Source organism: Pogonomyrmex barbatus, unplaced genomic scaffold (genome assembly GCF_055798465.1).
Source record: "Pogonomyrmex barbatus isolate J1 unplaced genomic scaffold, ASM5579846v1 scaffold3, whole genome shotgun sequence".
In the NCBI taxonomy this organism is placed as follows: Eukaryota; Metazoa; Arthropoda; class Insecta; order Hymenoptera; family Formicidae; genus Pogonomyrmex; species Pogonomyrmex barbatus.
This window is the reverse complement of record NW_028297127.1, coordinates 12,552,308-12,567,191: the sequence shown is the minus strand read 5'-3', so window position 1 is coordinate 12,567,191 and position 14,884 is coordinate 12,552,308. Positions and strand designations below refer to the sequence as shown.

Genomic DNA, 14,884 nt, shown 5'->3' with positions numbered 1-14,884 from the left:
TATTACTGCATAAAATAAACATTTTATTACATGTCAGATTATTTCATTTAAAATTTGTCAGATTGAATCCATTTCTTTTTCCAGAACATAAATTTCAACATTTCAACAATCAAGATAATAATGACAATATTAACTTTGCATAATATATTTATTTATTTTGAAGTCATTTCTGAGTTTATTAACAGCAACATTCTATATTTTATTTTCGATTTATGACATATTAGAATAATATACAACTTCTATAAAAATTTCATAAAATATAAAACATAAATAAGTTCTGCTTCAAACTTAAATTATCTTTTCCAAGTAGTTATTTCACAATTTAGTATGCATTGACTATCATAAAATTATCCTTGAATTCTCACGTCCGGTACTCCAGAGAGATGATGATCTTATCGCATATTAAAATTATGTTGAAAACCTGATATGCTGGAAAAATTTGACTTGTGGTCATTTTTAGCATTTAAAAATTAATAAGAAACGCCTTGTCTAAGTCAAAATAATTTTTCACTATAAACTAATATATTACACATCTTACGGTATATTTAATTTTAACCCAAGATAAACTCCTGTGTTATCTTGTTTACTTACCCGAGTAATATATATCGATTGACAAACTGTCAGTCAACATTATCAACATTATCAACATTAGGCTAACGATTAGGCTAACAGTTTGCAAATCAATCAGTGTTGCTTAGGTACTGCGTCGAAGATTTTGTCATATCAATGAAAAAAAGTGTTGTTATAATTGTATGGGTAATCCCTTCTTGATGACACAATTGCTATAAATAGGACACAGTGCGTGTGTTTCCCCTTCCTCTTGGTCTTCAGTCGCGATTTCACTCTTACATTGGGAGTTCCCCTTTGTCAAAAGAAATTAACGCGCAGTATACGTCATATAACTTTGTAGTATTCGTCTCTTCGTTTTCGTAAGAGCAAACCGAAATTGTGTGCTACCGCGAAGACAGTAGATAAACTACATAATGTTTTTTAAAATTGATCCCGTGAATTTTTCCATCCACACGATTCCAGTGTTAACGACCGAATTGATCGGATTCTTCAGCATTGACGGCGATTTACAATATCACGCTAATCTGTCGCAACTGAAATATTATAATCCTCCTCCGGATTTTAACAATGTAAATTTCGATCTTACGCGAAATTTTGAATCTACTCAACACAAATCTAATTTATATGTTAAATTGGATAATATATTAAAATGGCTTTCCAATAATTTTTCTCGACTTGAAAGACCATTATCAATACAAGAAGAGCGTTGGTATGTTGTTAAATTATTATCATTTATTGCACAAAATATTTAAATAAATATAATTAAGTATTATATTTTACATATGACTATATGTGTTATATCTAAAAAGGTGTATATGCTTTATATGCTTTATACATACATACATATTTTTTTTTGCCTTTTTATTTTAGCAATAATACATTTAATATATCATTGTTCTAATAAAAAAAAAATGTTAATTAGGTTAGATGTAGATTTTATTTGTCGTCGTGGAGTGTTAAAAACAATATTATGTAGCCTATATACAAGACGTAACGAGTGGATTATTTGTGCCAGTAAATATCGCGGTACAATATATTTATGTGAGTTTTATACAGATGAAAGAGAATATCAGCATGTCAATCGAACAAAAACAGAAAAAGAATTTTTTTCATGGGGATATAAGTTTGAACAATATATGGTGTCAGGTATTATATATTATAAAATATAATTTCTGTAAAAATGTAATGACATATCACTTTTAGATATAATAGAAAAAAAGAAATTCCATGTTTAATCCATATAATTAATTTAATTAAATAATTATTAAATAATATTAAATAATATTAATAAATTATTAAAAATATTAATTAAATAAACATATACTTTTTATTAGATAAACCATCACATAAACCAGATCCATCAGTATCTCTTAATGAATGCGAAGAATTTCATTGTGTATTTAAAGCTAAATTTGGCGATCATTCCTTATTATATGGGGCAGAGACAGATGGTATTTCTTCACAAGAGCTCATAACAGAGACAGATTTTATAACACTTTTTGGCAAAACTTTTGAATTAATCGAATTGAAAACGATCGTAGCATATAATTCGAATGGTGATATGTATGAAAATATTTCCTCTGAAAAGATATTAATGTGGTGGAGTCAGAATTACTTGGCAAATGTAAATAAAATTATATGTGGATTAAAAGACAGAAACAGCGTAGTAAGAAGAATAAAAGAATATTCTATGCATAAACTACCATATCTTTCAAAGGTAAATAATTCTGTTAAAAGAACTATGTATAAGAGACTTGAAGATATTAATTCGAAAATTTTTATTGCAGCCTTTTTGTAAGGTGGATGAGTGTAAAATATTTTGCAAGATATTTCTAGACAAAGTTAAAGAAATTGTCACAAAAGATCATACTGAGTGCATGTACAAATTTCATTGGAAACCATCCGCTAAATACATTGTATGTTGTAGCGAAGTAGCCCCTGACAATAAAACGTATTTTTTTCTGAAGCAATGGTTTCTTAACACAGCAGAGGAACATAGAAATCGTTCTTAAAAATAGAAGTCTAAAAAATAAAAGAACTTTCATATAAAAGAAGATACTGTACAAATATAAAAGACAAATGTTAATGACAATGTGTCACAATATATATATTGTAATATCATGATAGTTATTAGTCAAAGCAGATATATTTAATGCATACGAATATCCATGATGACTATAAAACTAAAAAGTATATATATATATATATATATAAAAGTATAGATTATGTATACATACATGTATATAAATCTATGTTATATAATATATATAATATATATAATATATATAATATATATAATAATCTATAAAGTACAGTATCTGTAATGTTGAATATGACTAATTATTTGAAATAGATGTATAAAAGACAATTGTAACACAAATGTAATAAAGATATTTTAACTTGTTAGATATGATAATTATATAAAAGTTTGTAATTAAACACATATTGTTATTAAGCTCATACATTTATTCTAATTCTATTATTTTGTTGAACAATAAACTCTTTATTACACATTAGACACTTCGACCTAAAATTTGTCCGATTGCATCCATTTCTTTGCAAGACATAGGTTCTAACATTAATCCAGGTACCGGTGGAATTAATTCTAAATCACGTAGTTCGTTTACTTTTATTTTTAAATCGCTTCTTAATTTATTAATGGCAGTACTACATTCTCTCTGATCTGTAATAATATAGAACACAAAGAAAAAATATATATATATATGTGTGTGTGTGTGTGTGTGTGTGTGTGTGTGTGTGTAAATTTTTCATTCTGTTTATTAAAATAAAATTACCTTTTTCAAGCAATTCTTCAGCTGCTTTCGACGGCATCTTTAAAAGCAATGGTCCCACCGTTATCCATGCTTTTTCATGCGATTGTTTTTGAAGTGCCCTCATTCCAACACGATCATCATTCCTTCTTTTGTCCAGAGCGACTATTTCCTCGCGATCAGTGAGAATTTCGCCCGCTTTGTTTTCAACTTTTTCCAAATGTTCCAATAATCTTTGGTGTTCATTCATCATCTGTAACACATTAGTAAATTTATGTATTAGTTTTTTATTGATATATATATATATATATATATATATATATATATATATATATTTATATATTCGTATGTATGTATAATAGAATATTTTCACTTTTATTATATTTTAATGAAATAAGCATTGATAATCTTATATACTTTTTTAAAAAACTTTTATTGACTTATAATTAACATAAGAACACATTGCTTTAATATTACAAGTAAAATACAGTATGAATGAATAAATGATCTTATAATAAAGAAAGATTGAGAAGATAAACTTACAAGCATAAGTATATAAGAACAGTAAAAATTATTTTCATTATTTCATTCAATATTGAAATAAATATATTCAAATTTCTAGAATTTTTTATATCTAATTTAAGATAAGGCTATACGTAGAGCTCTTTCTTTCCTAGCTTCTCTATGAAGTAGCTTTTCTCTATCCCTCTTTTTCAAAGGTTTTTGTTTAGGTACTTTAGAGCTGTTAATTGCAGTTGTATCACCCGGTTTAAAGTGAGTAATTTTATATTCATTATCTACTAATTGTCCCAATCCTTTGCGATCCATTTTCAAACACGTTTTAATTGGATATTTTATTCCTTTCCCAAAAGGACCAAGACCAGTTTCTTCATCCCATCCCGTATTCAAAAGCATTTTATATCCTTTATTTTGTCTTGATATTCCATACATTGTATGCTTCAGTTTTGGCTTGGTATTAAATATATGTAGAGTAGAACTATCATGTTTTTGCAGTGTTGTTTCATGAAAGGTTGCTTTACAAGTTTCACAATAAAACGCTGCATTTTGCTTCAATTGTGTATTTTCTTCTATAATGTCATCTTTACTATGCTCCATTGATGATTCTACAGGCATTGATTTAATTGGTAAAGTATTCATGTTATTTGTAGTAGAAATATTTGCAGATATCTGATTAATACTATTTATCGAATCAGATTTTTTCTTTAACAGTGCGACGATACTCAAATAATTTTTTTTCAAGGCTAATTGGGCTGCGGTAAGACCTGATTTATCTCTGGTCCTTTTGTTAGCTCCCAAATTTAACAAGAATTGTACAATCTCCACATGACCACAATAAGCAGCGGACATTAAAGGTGTCCAACCAAAGTCATCAGTTACATTCACATTTTCCGTCGTCATATATTTCTGCAAGAATTTCAAGTCCTTTTGCTCCACTGCTTTCAACAGTGTATTAATTGTAACTTTTGTTAAAATATCATCTGGTATTATCTTCTTTGATTGTGCTGTGGTAGAAGCTAGATTCGTGCCATAGTTGCATTGACTTCCAATAGTTTTTGATCTCAAGTACTTCAATTTGGCTAATGAAATATTGCTATTGCTGGTCTGATGAATGATTTCTTCATAGGCAGCTTTTGCTTCGTTTCCTTGAAAGGCCAACTGATGTATGCACCTCTCTGGAGATTTATCCCTCACATTCGGCGATTCTCTGACAAATGTTTTCCATGGAATTTCGATGTTGTGTCGTATTTGCATCCACTGTTGTATAGACATTCTTCTTACAATTCACGTTTCGTTCTATTGGCACACGTTCTCTTCTTCACTCGTTGTACTTCAGTAACGTTTATATGAAATCAACAGAACATCCTGCTTTCCTAGTACATATTCGTAATCTCTTAATTGTCACCAATAACATGTACGTTCAGAAACGTCGCAAATGATACCGCAAACGACAAGCAAATGCAACATGTTGCTCTTCGCACTTCGTACCGCCACAAAAAAATTGTACTATCGATAAAGACAAAATATTGTGCCTCGAAATATTATAAAGATTTGATGTATTTCTGCGGATGTTGAAGAACGATTATATTAATAATCGTCGACAAGCAAAATTTACCTTTACTATTTTGCTTCGACGTGTTACTACAGCAACTGTTACACATTACACCATCGGTACACATTAGGTTATACACATATAATACACACACACACCACGCACGCGCGCGCGCGCGCGCGCACACACACACACACACACACACACACACATCTTACTCATCAAAGCTACATTGAAACAGCCAGATAAGAGATAGCGATATTTTAAATTAGGACATGTTTATATTAATTTCTATGAATATCGATTAACTTTAATCTCGGTTTTATTTCCTTCTTCTATTTTTAGCTCTAAAATTTAGAAAAAGATAGAAAGTAAATTAAGCCAAGATTAAAATTAGACATTCGTAAAAATGGACAATAATTTCGCAAAGAAAAGTTATATTCGAAAACCCTACTTGATGAACAGAATAGCATTTAATTGACCAATCAAGAAATTTTTGCTTTTTTCATCCTAATTGAATTCAATTAAATGCTACCGATGCTAGGATTTTCCAACGTAGACGTTATTTATTTGGCAACATTTAAAAGCGCGCTTTTTGAAAACGATTAAAATGAAAATCTGTGAGAAACTGAAATGAAAGAAATTGGCTAAAAATTTTGTTGCTTATCAAATTATTTTGCTTTGACACGTTTTAACGTAATATACGAGACATCTCGCAAAAATATTCGCTTATAAAGAAAATTCAAAATAACTATAGCATTTATAATATCATGACGAGGTTTATTAAGATTTGTCGAGAGAGGTTAGAAAATATTGCCGGCGATCGCATGGTGTACACGTTTCAGGTACATGAAATTTTTTAACTTATAATTATATTGGGATATTGTAACAATTAAATAAAAGCATGGCTTTGCCAATTTGGGCAAAGGTAGGGATTGGATGGTAGGTGTGATAGTATCTTGATAAAAAGTTGCCACAGAAATTGTTTCTTTTATCTAATAACCATAATATCACGTCGACATTAACCTACAAACTCAATTGCAATGTTATATCAGAGTTTTGAGAGTTTATATTTTTAATATTTTTTTTATTCGCATAATTGAAAGATATCAAATTTCTCACGTTTGCTAATCTTATGAAAAGAAAACATTCTAATGCGTATTTTATTGTTGAATGTTGAATTTATGTTTTGTAGGTCCGTAGCTACTGCCGCAGGAATTTACGCATTTGTGCTGTCCAAAAAAAGTGTCAATGCAAACAGATATGAGATTATGAAAGCCAGAAAACGTTTACGTGATACCAATATTGTAGATTAATTTACTCCTAAGGAATAAAAAGTTTTCAAGGGAAGAAAACATAAAAAATATAAAATTAGAAAAAATGGCAGCCTTACCACATCTGGACGAAGATAAAATGAAGTTGGTACAGGAATTGGAAATAGAAATGATGTCAGATATGTACAATCGTATGACATCTGCATGCCATAGAAAGTGTATAGCACCAAAGTACATGGAGGCTGAGCTGGGCAAAGGAGAATCGATATGTTTAGATCGTTGTATCGCTAAATATTTAGACGTTCACGAACGTATTGGTAAAAAGCTCACACAAATTTCAATGCAAGAAAATGCAAAATTAACAGAACAACCAAAGACAAGTTAGTTGCATTTTGATAAGATTTCAAACTTATAATGTTTTATAAATTAATTTTCCCTTAGTTATTACAGTTTACAAACTGTAATCTAAATTGATAAAAATTGTAGTACTATTCTGTATTCAATTTTATGAATAAACTGATCTTTGTCTTGTTATAAATCTTTAATTTCTTGGTTTTATAAACATTTCATTGTAGTATAGTCATCTTTATCTTAATATTATTATAATCGTTTTGTAGAATTTTTTAATAATAAAATTAATTTATAAAATTGATTAAATTTATTTTAAAGATATATTCGTAATATGATTTATATATGGGATTAATGTTGATAAAGTTAGTAATTTTATAAATAGTTTATTCTTCAAGATATTTCATACATGATTTCAAACGCAAATAATAATGCACAATACATTACTTAATTTTTCAATTTATAAGATTTCATTAAATTAAATGGCATAGAAATGACAAAAATGCTATCACATTTATTTTATGTTTAACAATTTTTATTGATTATTCAAAATATAATTTCTTGACCGTTTAAAGTATTCGCTCATGTATACTTTTAGACAGAAACCTTGATTTGTAATTTGCAAGTAGAAATACATAGAAAAAAGGTAGAAAAATTATTGTATATATATTGTTTTAGCAATACATATATAAGTAATAATGCTAACAATGCAACAAGAACACAATATATTAATTAGTATAAACATGATTGAATTTGCGGTAGAATGACAAATTATATACAAATTTGAACGTTGTTGAATAGATTTCGAATAGGATTGAAAACATAATGGAAGATTTCTATTTGGCGAGACAATATGGATCATCATATCATGGATGTTACAAAATAAAGTATGATAAAAACAAGGTAGGATTTTTCGTTCTTGTCTAAATTCATATCACATATACAATGTCTTGAAATATAATATTTAATATTAACCAGCGGTTTTATCTTTCACCGGACGAATCGTTGCCAAAGCCAAAGTATGTTGGCCGCCACCGCTGACTCGTATTACTGTCTTACCTTCCAATTGCTTGCCCTTAACTAATACTGGTTCTTCGACATCTTTTACATCCCCCGTTCCAAGATTTCCATTCGTTCCCATACCCCATGAATATAATTCACCTATTGTAACAAAAAAATAATATATGAACGATCTATCGGCTATTTTTAAAATTTAATATTATCTATATATATATATATATATATATTACCAGATTCTGTGACTGCGAAACTTTCTCTGCTACCCGCGCCTACGTCAATACACTTAATGGAACTTAGAGCAGGAACTAATGTAAGTTCTTCCGCGTCTGAGCAATTAGATCCGAGACCGAGGCGACCGTATTCTTTGCGACCCATTACGAAAACTTGTCCATCATCGTCTAGAGCTATAGTATGATGCTCCCCACTACTGATATGTCTCCACATTTTGCCGCTAAAGGTTTTTGATATTTGTGGATGAAAATGAATATCTCTGTCCTTCAGTCCTAAAATATTTTTCGATAAGAAAAGAAAGAAAAAAAAGTACATGATTCTTTTGAAAAATGTCTTACCAATTTGATGAAAATTATTTAAGCCAAACACGTATAAATCTCCTTTTTGATGTTCCTTAGCAAAAGTGCAAAAATTTCCTGCCCAAATATCGTCAAAAAATAGCTTTTTTCTTATTTTAAATTCAACTACACCTGGAGTCAATAATAGACCTATCCCTTGTCGTGTATTTCTACTGGCTGTACGTGCAGCTACTCTTCCCAATTGTCCTTGTTCACCGCGTCCACAAGTATATACACGTCCATTTTCGCTAAGTAACACTAAATGATCATTACCTGATGCTATTTTGACAACTTTTACATCAGGTAATATTTCTACAGGGAATCGCTCATTTCCTTTCAATGTTAGTCCCATAGAACCATGTGTATCCTATTTACAAATAAAAATTTATTACATTAATAAAATTTTCTCTTAATAAACAAAAATGATTAAAATTTATAAACAAGTAATGATTATATATCAAGATTAATTAGAAAAAACATACCCTAAATGTACCCCATGCAAATACTCGACCATCATCTAACAATGCTGCGGTATGCGAATCTCCTGCTGTCACCTGAACGGCTTTACCAGGTAATTCAACTATGCCTGGTATTGTCTCAGATCCTTCTTTGCTGGTGTCTCGTCCAAGTGCTCCTTCGTCATTACATCCAAAAGTCAATACTTCTCCTGTCTTTCTCAAACATATATTGTGCATAGCACCAGCCGCTACAGCTATGATATCTTGATAATCGGATATAGCTGCAGGACGCATTTTCTCGGTAACATCTTCTCCTAGACCAAGCTGACCAAAATCACCTTGTCCGAACACAAGCATAACACCACCCGTTGGAAGCGACCGTAGATCAGGTTTTACAATTAATTCTGAATAAAAGATAAATTCAAATTAAACTTACGTAACAAATTAAACTTATGTAAACAATTAATATTGTATAATTTTTCAAGAACTTTAATTTCTTTTAATCATAAGAAATTAAAAAAAAAAATTTATATACACACAATGCTCTCTTGGATCATTCGAGACTACTTGCAATATTTAATAGTGACGTTCGAAGAAAGTATTTTCGGAATAGAATGAAAAATCGTTAGGCTCATACCTTGCTTCTTCCTTATCTGTTTCGGCGCCTTTTCCGCCTCCACGGGTTGTTCGGCAATCCGTTTTGTGGGTCTTCGTGGCGGCACTGCAACATTTTCAGGTTAGGTTCGCGAACGTGCTCGTAAAACGCTTATCATGACTGTCACCCGCGATTCGACGGGCATTTTTAACGTGGGCGACAGCCCGCGTACTTACTCTTGCTGTTATTTCTCGTTGATTGTAAGTATATATTGTCTTTTGCTCCGTTGGCGCCAAAAGTTACAGTACACCAAGCCTTGCGACTGTTGCGCAACTCGTGAAGTACAACGAGGAACGGTACGCATGGCGCCAACAGCTGCTCCAGTTGTTTCCCATTGGAGAATTTAAATGCAGCTCGTGCATAGAAAACGGGAGAATGCTAGGGATACGATTGAATTCGCACGGCGATCAAACCTCCCTATCGAGAAGTTGATTGGTCGCCACCGCTTGCAGCTGTATTCAGTTTGTGCTTATTATTGCGTTGGTTATTAAGACGCCGGACGCCGGTTCTTCATGACACTTCTTGAGGTTGATCAAAGTGATCTTTGTGCGTGAGTATTTAACGAAAACGTACAGAAAATTGACAAAAAATTTTATAAAGACAAGCATATCCATTCAATACAAGCCATTCGTCCTTTCCATTTCTTTCATTTATCAAATGCGTTTATGCAAAGGACTAAAAACATGCGGAATCTAATATTTGACAATGTTGATAGCGCATCCAGAATTTTTTGAGGGGATGAGGGAAAGGTTTATCAATTTTATCAATACATAAACAGCAATTTTTTGCATTATTTTCTTAGATATTTTAAAGCTTAGAATATCTCTTCGTTTTGAGTGAGAAACATATTAAATTTTGTAACTTTAATTTTTTTATTTCGGAGGAAAGAGGGGGTTGAAACTCCTTTCTTTCCCCCCCGGATACGCCTATGGGCTTCTATATCTTACTGGAGTTGGTCTTAAATCGAATTTGACAATCCTTCGCGCTCGTACAATCTTGTAAGTTTACTCGTAAAAACATTACGGCCTCGGAGTAAAGGCTAATATTTTATAACTTCCGGCGGTAAATTAATAAACGAAGACGGACGCCTGTTTTCGCAAATATTACAATAGAGCTTCATAAAACCGACTGTGGCGCGTTAAGAAACTTTCGGATTCTGCGGTTTAATATCCCGGACCGTTACCAGACTAACGTTTTCCGGCGAGCGAAACTTAATATCGTAGATCTTAAAAGGATCTTTAAGATAAACACTGGCCTTTCTCTCTTCCCACGTTCGCAGCGATTAAGATCAACGACGACAGGCTGCTAAAATATAACTGAAATCACGGACGAAATGTGTTTTGCACTCTCGTAATATTAGTCACGACTCAATCTTGTGCAAAGTTTTAAACGATAAGTTGTCTGTTTTTTGTTGCTAAACACTCGTACTTAAGAGAAAATAAATATATATTTGAAATTTTAGGGCAGGAACAAAAGACTAAAAATCTAAGGAATTATGTCACGATTTACGCAGGGACGTATATTTTTTATTAAATAAATTTTCGCAGACCGACCGATTTGTGCACTTCATCGAGATGATTCCAAACAGATGATTCCATCAAGAAAAGCATGGAAAGAATAATTTTTACTGAAGTATTTAAAAAACATAAATTTTGGTTAGATATAGATTTGAAAATGATTTTATCAGATCATCAAATTTATGTAGGGCGCTTAAGCATGATAATAATATTGTAAACATTTTTGACATTCTAGCAACTAACGTAATTATTTTAATGGACCAATCAAATTATTTTTGTATCTCTGACCAAGTTTTTAAATACTTCAGCAGAACTATTTTTTCCGTTCTGCTTTTAAATAAATTTTATTTTCATTTTTGCAATATTTGAGAATAAAGAAATTTCAAATGTAGAGCATCAAGGTAAAATGTCTGGTAATATTTGAAAATTTTAACAAAAGCAAAAATGTTCATTCCCATGATGATACTTTGCAAATTTAATTGCCACCATTTTTTTACGATCTCATTTCCATTATCTTCAACATATCATTGTTCTGCAAATCTTATCACGTGCACATTATTTTTTCTAATTATATTATTTGTTACGTTCCTCGTACACGTGTTTTGGTGACAACGAAGATCATATGTTAAAAATATGACAAATTCAGTTAATAGATGTGACAAAACGGGCACGTGGAATTTAGGTGATCATAAATAATTGCTCGTCATAATTAGAACAACAACTAAAGAATATGCAAATATGCAAATATGCAAATTGGCTCGCGTTTTATCCAAGATGCGATGTATTTTCGGCTAATATTTTATTCAAAGCGACGGTGCTTATAGCTGCATGAAGTTATTGAAATTGATTAACGAAAAGATTGTAAATCGTGGACATTCGCGGACATTCGTGTGCATCATTAATCGATAATTTTTTAATTATTATTGATTAAGCAATAAAAATTTCTTGTAAAAGGGTACTTCGAAAATGCAAATGGTAAAATTAAAATTTTTATTAATTTTGTATAAGTTTTTGTATAAATTATTAAATTGAATAATTAGAGAAATTGTATGTTATGAAAACAGCATTATTAAAAGACTCTTAACTATTTTTTTAAAAATCTCAAAGATTTTTATGAAAAATTCATTTATTAATGGTTTTTGTACTAGTTAAGACTGATGCTGCGAATAAAGAGGAATAATATTTTATGTTAATTTTTACAGTATTTGAATGCTGAAATTATAATAGTAGTAATTTCTAAATAAAACTTTGAAAATAAATTATGCTATTAATACAATTTCAATTCGATTCGCTATAATATATGTGGATAGAATAAGAAACCATGTTAAATAGACATTCAAATGTTACATTATAATTTAATTTAAGCTAATGACATGAAAAGTTTATGGCCAAGCATATTATGGCAGCGACAAAAATTGTATGTCTGATATCCATTTCTGCTAATATTAACTTTAATCTCGGTTTAATTTATCTTTATCTTTTTTTAATTTTCAGAATTGACAAAAAGTAAGTTAAATAAAAATTGAAGTTAATTTACATTGGCAGAAATGGACATAAATGTTTGATAAATTCACCTTTCTCATTAATAAACATTCCATTTGATATTTATTTCAGATCGTATGCAGTTCCAAAGAGTGTGTCTGTAGAGAAATTTAGTCGACCTCTCGTGAAAAATGTGTCATCATTCGGCAAAACGGCGTGCGCTGTCGCGATTCGTAGTGAAGCGCAAATTAGCGCCGTGGTGGAGGATGACCGCGGGGGTTCGGTGCCCGTAATGGGGTGCAGAGGGGCGAGCGTACAGTAGGGTGCAGAGGGTGCCGGCCGGTTATCAGAGGGGTCGAATACGCGGAAGCGCGCCAGTCGACGGCGAGACTTCGCCCGCGCAGCTTCTCCGGTTGTTTCTCCCTCGTCATCCATTCATCTGGCACCCGCTCACCATTTTCAATGTAACTTCTTTCGCGATCGACGCGTGGAATCGAGTATTCGATTTTTCGCGCGAGAAATCGTCGTCTGCACGGAATATTCGCCAGGGGGTCGCAAAGGGGACCAAGTGGGCCAGTCGTGAGAAGAACGCGGGATCGCTGTCGATCGAGAGTGACGACTATTATTGCCGAATCGCTTCGGGAAACACGATCGTTTGATGTAGAGCGACGAGAATGATGAAGACGACGCGCCGATTTTTATTCCTGCTACTGCTGTTGCTGCTGCTGATAGGGGGTGAGTAATCTTTCTTCATGTGCACATTTTCGCGTGGAGAACGCGCGCAAATCTCGGTATCGCGTGATCACCACAAGAGGTAATGGCTATCGTTTTAATATTTAATGCCTGACAAGTCACGCTTCCAATTGAATAAATTTTATTGTTCAATTGAGAACCAAAGATTTCCGTCTCTTTGCAAGGAGATTTTAACAGAGAGACTTTAAGAAACTAATGAAGTGAATTAAAAATCAATAGAAAATCTATAACTGATAAAGCGAATATAAATAAATCTCATAATTAAATCGTTATGAAAAAGATTGTACAGGTGATTGAAAAAAATATTTAAATAAGCATATCCAAATGAATGTATCGATAAGTATTGAATAATAAACTATTAAGAAGGCTCCATTAAATAATATATTTATACGCGATATATGAATGACGTGAAAAAGTGAAAATATCGGCATTTCGAATACGTTTAACAAATTAATAAACGTGAAACGTTAAAGCTTTTGCCTCTTTTTACAAAAATTGAATAATATATATTCATTGCATTTAGATGATTAATAAATTCATGTTTGTTAAAAGCTCGTTTATTATATCTTACAAAATCATGGCGAATTATTTAAGTTAAATTAAATTAATCTCAATTTTTACAAAATACGTTGGCTGTGTGTTGTAATCTAGGAGATGAACGAAGTAAACGTGATTCTGATTACAATCTCTTCTTTGCTCCTTGTACTTATTTCCATCGCCATGGCGATGACTTTTTGGCGGTCGCGCGACTTGTTGAGCCACCACCTCTCGGTGAAACGGAAACGAGGCGTGCGCCAAATTCGTACAAGACGAGACAGAAATTTCGCGAAATTTGACAAAAGTGAATTGATTTTCTTGCTCGGACAAGCGTATCAGCATTTTCGCAATCAGACTGAGTGGACTGAGTTTGCCCACTGCATTTGCCGCAAAGTGCTTTTAAGAAATACAACACTGTCTTTGGGAAATTATTTCCGATTCGGTGATCACCACCGATGGATCGTGTGAAACAGCGAAGGAAATTCTCAGAATATTAAATTATTTGTACACGATCGTTGTACCGTTGTGAATATATCATCATTCTGTTATTTATGTTACTTTCTGGCAAATAGAAATCATTAATGGCATGCATTAAAGTTCTAAATTTAAGAAATGTAATTTGAATTCTCTTATCATAAATATCTTCTGAAATAAAGTATATAAAACAGAAATAGAACACACATAATATATAAAAATAGAATTAATATTAATAGCTAATAATATTTAAAATTGAAGGTTCAACTTGATTTATTTATTTCAGAGAAATTTTGTTGAGAAATTTTGTTTTAAAGAGTTTTAAAGAGAGAATATTTTTAAAACTTTTAATTTAGACTACTGTCTAAATTAAAAGTTTTAAAAA

General features: G+C 31.4%; 6 protein-coding genes across 11 annotated transcripts in view; 3 read left to right on the top strand and 3 right to left on the bottom strand.

Annotated features, from left to right (window-relative positions):
* The first annotated feature begins 567 nt into the window (after positions 1-567).
* LOC105422495 (Rat1 Interacting Protein 1) lies at positions 568-3,086 on the top strand. 2 transcript variants are annotated; one of them, XM_089079600.1, is made up of 4 exons: positions 568-1,279; positions 1,493-1,611; positions 1,905-2,287; positions 2,358-3,086. In XM_089079600.1, exons 1-4 carry the CDS (start codon positions 984-986, stop codon positions 2,580-2,582), a joined length of 1,023 nt encoding a protein of 340 aa, XP_088935726.1. In that variant the 5' UTR covers positions 568-983; the 3' UTR covers positions 2,583-3,086. The 2 variants fall into 2 exon arrangements, with proteins under 2 accessions (XP_088935726.1, XP_011630177.2); XM_011631875.3 differs by having other exon boundaries at positions 572-1,279; positions 1,493-1,716.
* On the bottom strand, positions 3,016-4,026 carry LOC105422496 (p53 and DNA damage-regulated protein 1-like). The gene is made up of 3 exons (XM_089079601.1): positions 3,885-4,026; positions 3,366-3,594; positions 3,016-3,253 (listed from the first exon to the last, which is right to left on the bottom strand). Exons 1-3 carry the CDS (start codon positions 3,888-3,890, stop codon positions 3,084-3,086), a joined length of 405 nt encoding a protein of 134 aa, XP_088935727.1. The 5' UTR covers positions 3,891-4,026; the 3' UTR covers positions 3,016-3,083.
* Positions 3,981-5,469, bottom strand: LOC148936079 (G patch domain and ankyrin repeat-containing protein 1 homolog). Its single transcript, XM_089079599.1, has one exon. It carries the CDS (start codon positions 5,130-5,132, stop codon positions 3,981-3,983), a length of 1,152 nt encoding a protein of 383 aa, XP_088935725.1. The 5' UTR covers positions 5,133-5,469.
* Positions 5,470-6,097: 628 nt separating this feature from the next.
* Tim10 (translocase of inner membrane 10) lies at positions 6,098-7,224 on the top strand. The gene is made up of 2 exons (XM_011631880.2): positions 6,098-6,257; positions 6,608-7,224. Exon 2 carries the CDS (start codon positions 6,793-6,795, stop codon positions 7,069-7,071), a length of 279 nt encoding a protein of 92 aa, XP_011630182.1. The 5' UTR covers positions 6,098-6,257; positions 6,608-6,792; the 3' UTR covers positions 7,072-7,224.
* Positions 7,225-7,547: 323 nt separating this feature from the next.
* On the bottom strand, positions 7,548-10,071 carry Rcc1 (Regulator of chromosome condensation 1). The gene is made up of 6 exons (XM_011631881.3): positions 9,913-10,071; positions 9,719-9,802; positions 9,106-9,485; positions 8,624-8,990; positions 8,285-8,557; positions 7,548-8,195 (listed from the first exon to the last, which is right to left on the bottom strand). Coding segments are annotated over exons 1-6 (1,296 nt in total). The 5' UTR covers positions 9,914-10,071; the 3' UTR covers positions 7,548-8,004.
* A 2,853-nt stretch (positions 10,072-12,924) lies between these two features.
* The window catches only part of LOC105422499 (kin of IRRE-like protein 3), a 151,970-nt gene continuing 150,010 nt past the window's right edge, over positions 12,925-14,884 (top strand). Inside the window, exon 1 of one of the 5 annotated variants that reach the window (XM_089079578.1) lies at positions 12,925-13,470. In XM_089079578.1, the coding sequence (XP_088935704.1) occupies positions 13,410-13,470 (61 nt within the window). In that variant the 5' untranslated portion in view covers positions 12,925-13,409. The remainder of the gene's footprint in view (positions 13,471-14,884) is intronic. The other 4 variants (XM_089079581.1, XM_089079580.1, XM_089079583.1 and 1 more) reach the window with 4 other exon arrangements.

What these genes read in the sequence shown, in the direction of transcription:
- LOC105422495 (XM_011631875.3), top strand. Translation starts at nt 984, where the DNA reads ATGTTTTTTAAAATTGATCCCGTGAATTTTTCCATCCACACGATTCCA. An exon ending in TCAATACAAGAAGAGCGTTG is followed by an intron (nt 1,280 to 1,492) that starts GTATGTTGTTAA and finishes AATGTTAATTAG; the next exon opens with GTTAGATGTAGATTTTATTT. An exon ending in TGAACAATATATGGTGTCAG is followed by an intron (nt 1,717 to 1,904) that starts GTATTATATATT and finishes ACTTTTTATTAG; the next exon opens with ATAAACCATCACATAAACCA.
- LOC105422496 (XM_089079601.1), bottom strand. An exon ending in TGAAGAATTGCTTGAAAAAG is followed by an intron (nt 3,254 to 3,365) that starts GTAATTTTATTT and finishes ATATTATTACAG; the next exon opens with ATCAGAGAGAATGTAGTACT.
- LOC148936079 (XM_089079599.1), bottom strand. Translation starts at nt 5,132, where the DNA reads ATGTCTATACAACAGTGGATGCAAATACGACACAACATCGAAATTCCA.
- Tim10 (XM_011631880.2), top strand. Translation starts at nt 6,793, where the DNA reads ATGGCAGCCTTACCACATCTGGACGAAGATAAAATGAAGTTGGTACAG.
- Rcc1 (XM_011631881.3), bottom strand. An exon ending in TTGCATGGGGTACATTTAGG is followed by an intron (nt 8,991 to 9,105) that starts GTATGTTTTTTC and finishes ATTTGTAAATAG; the next exon opens with GATACACATGGTTCTATGGG. An exon ending in AAATAATTTTCATCAAATTG is followed by an intron (nt 8,558 to 8,623) that starts GTAAGACATTTT and finishes AAAATATTTTAG; the next exon opens with GACTGAAGGACAGAGATATT.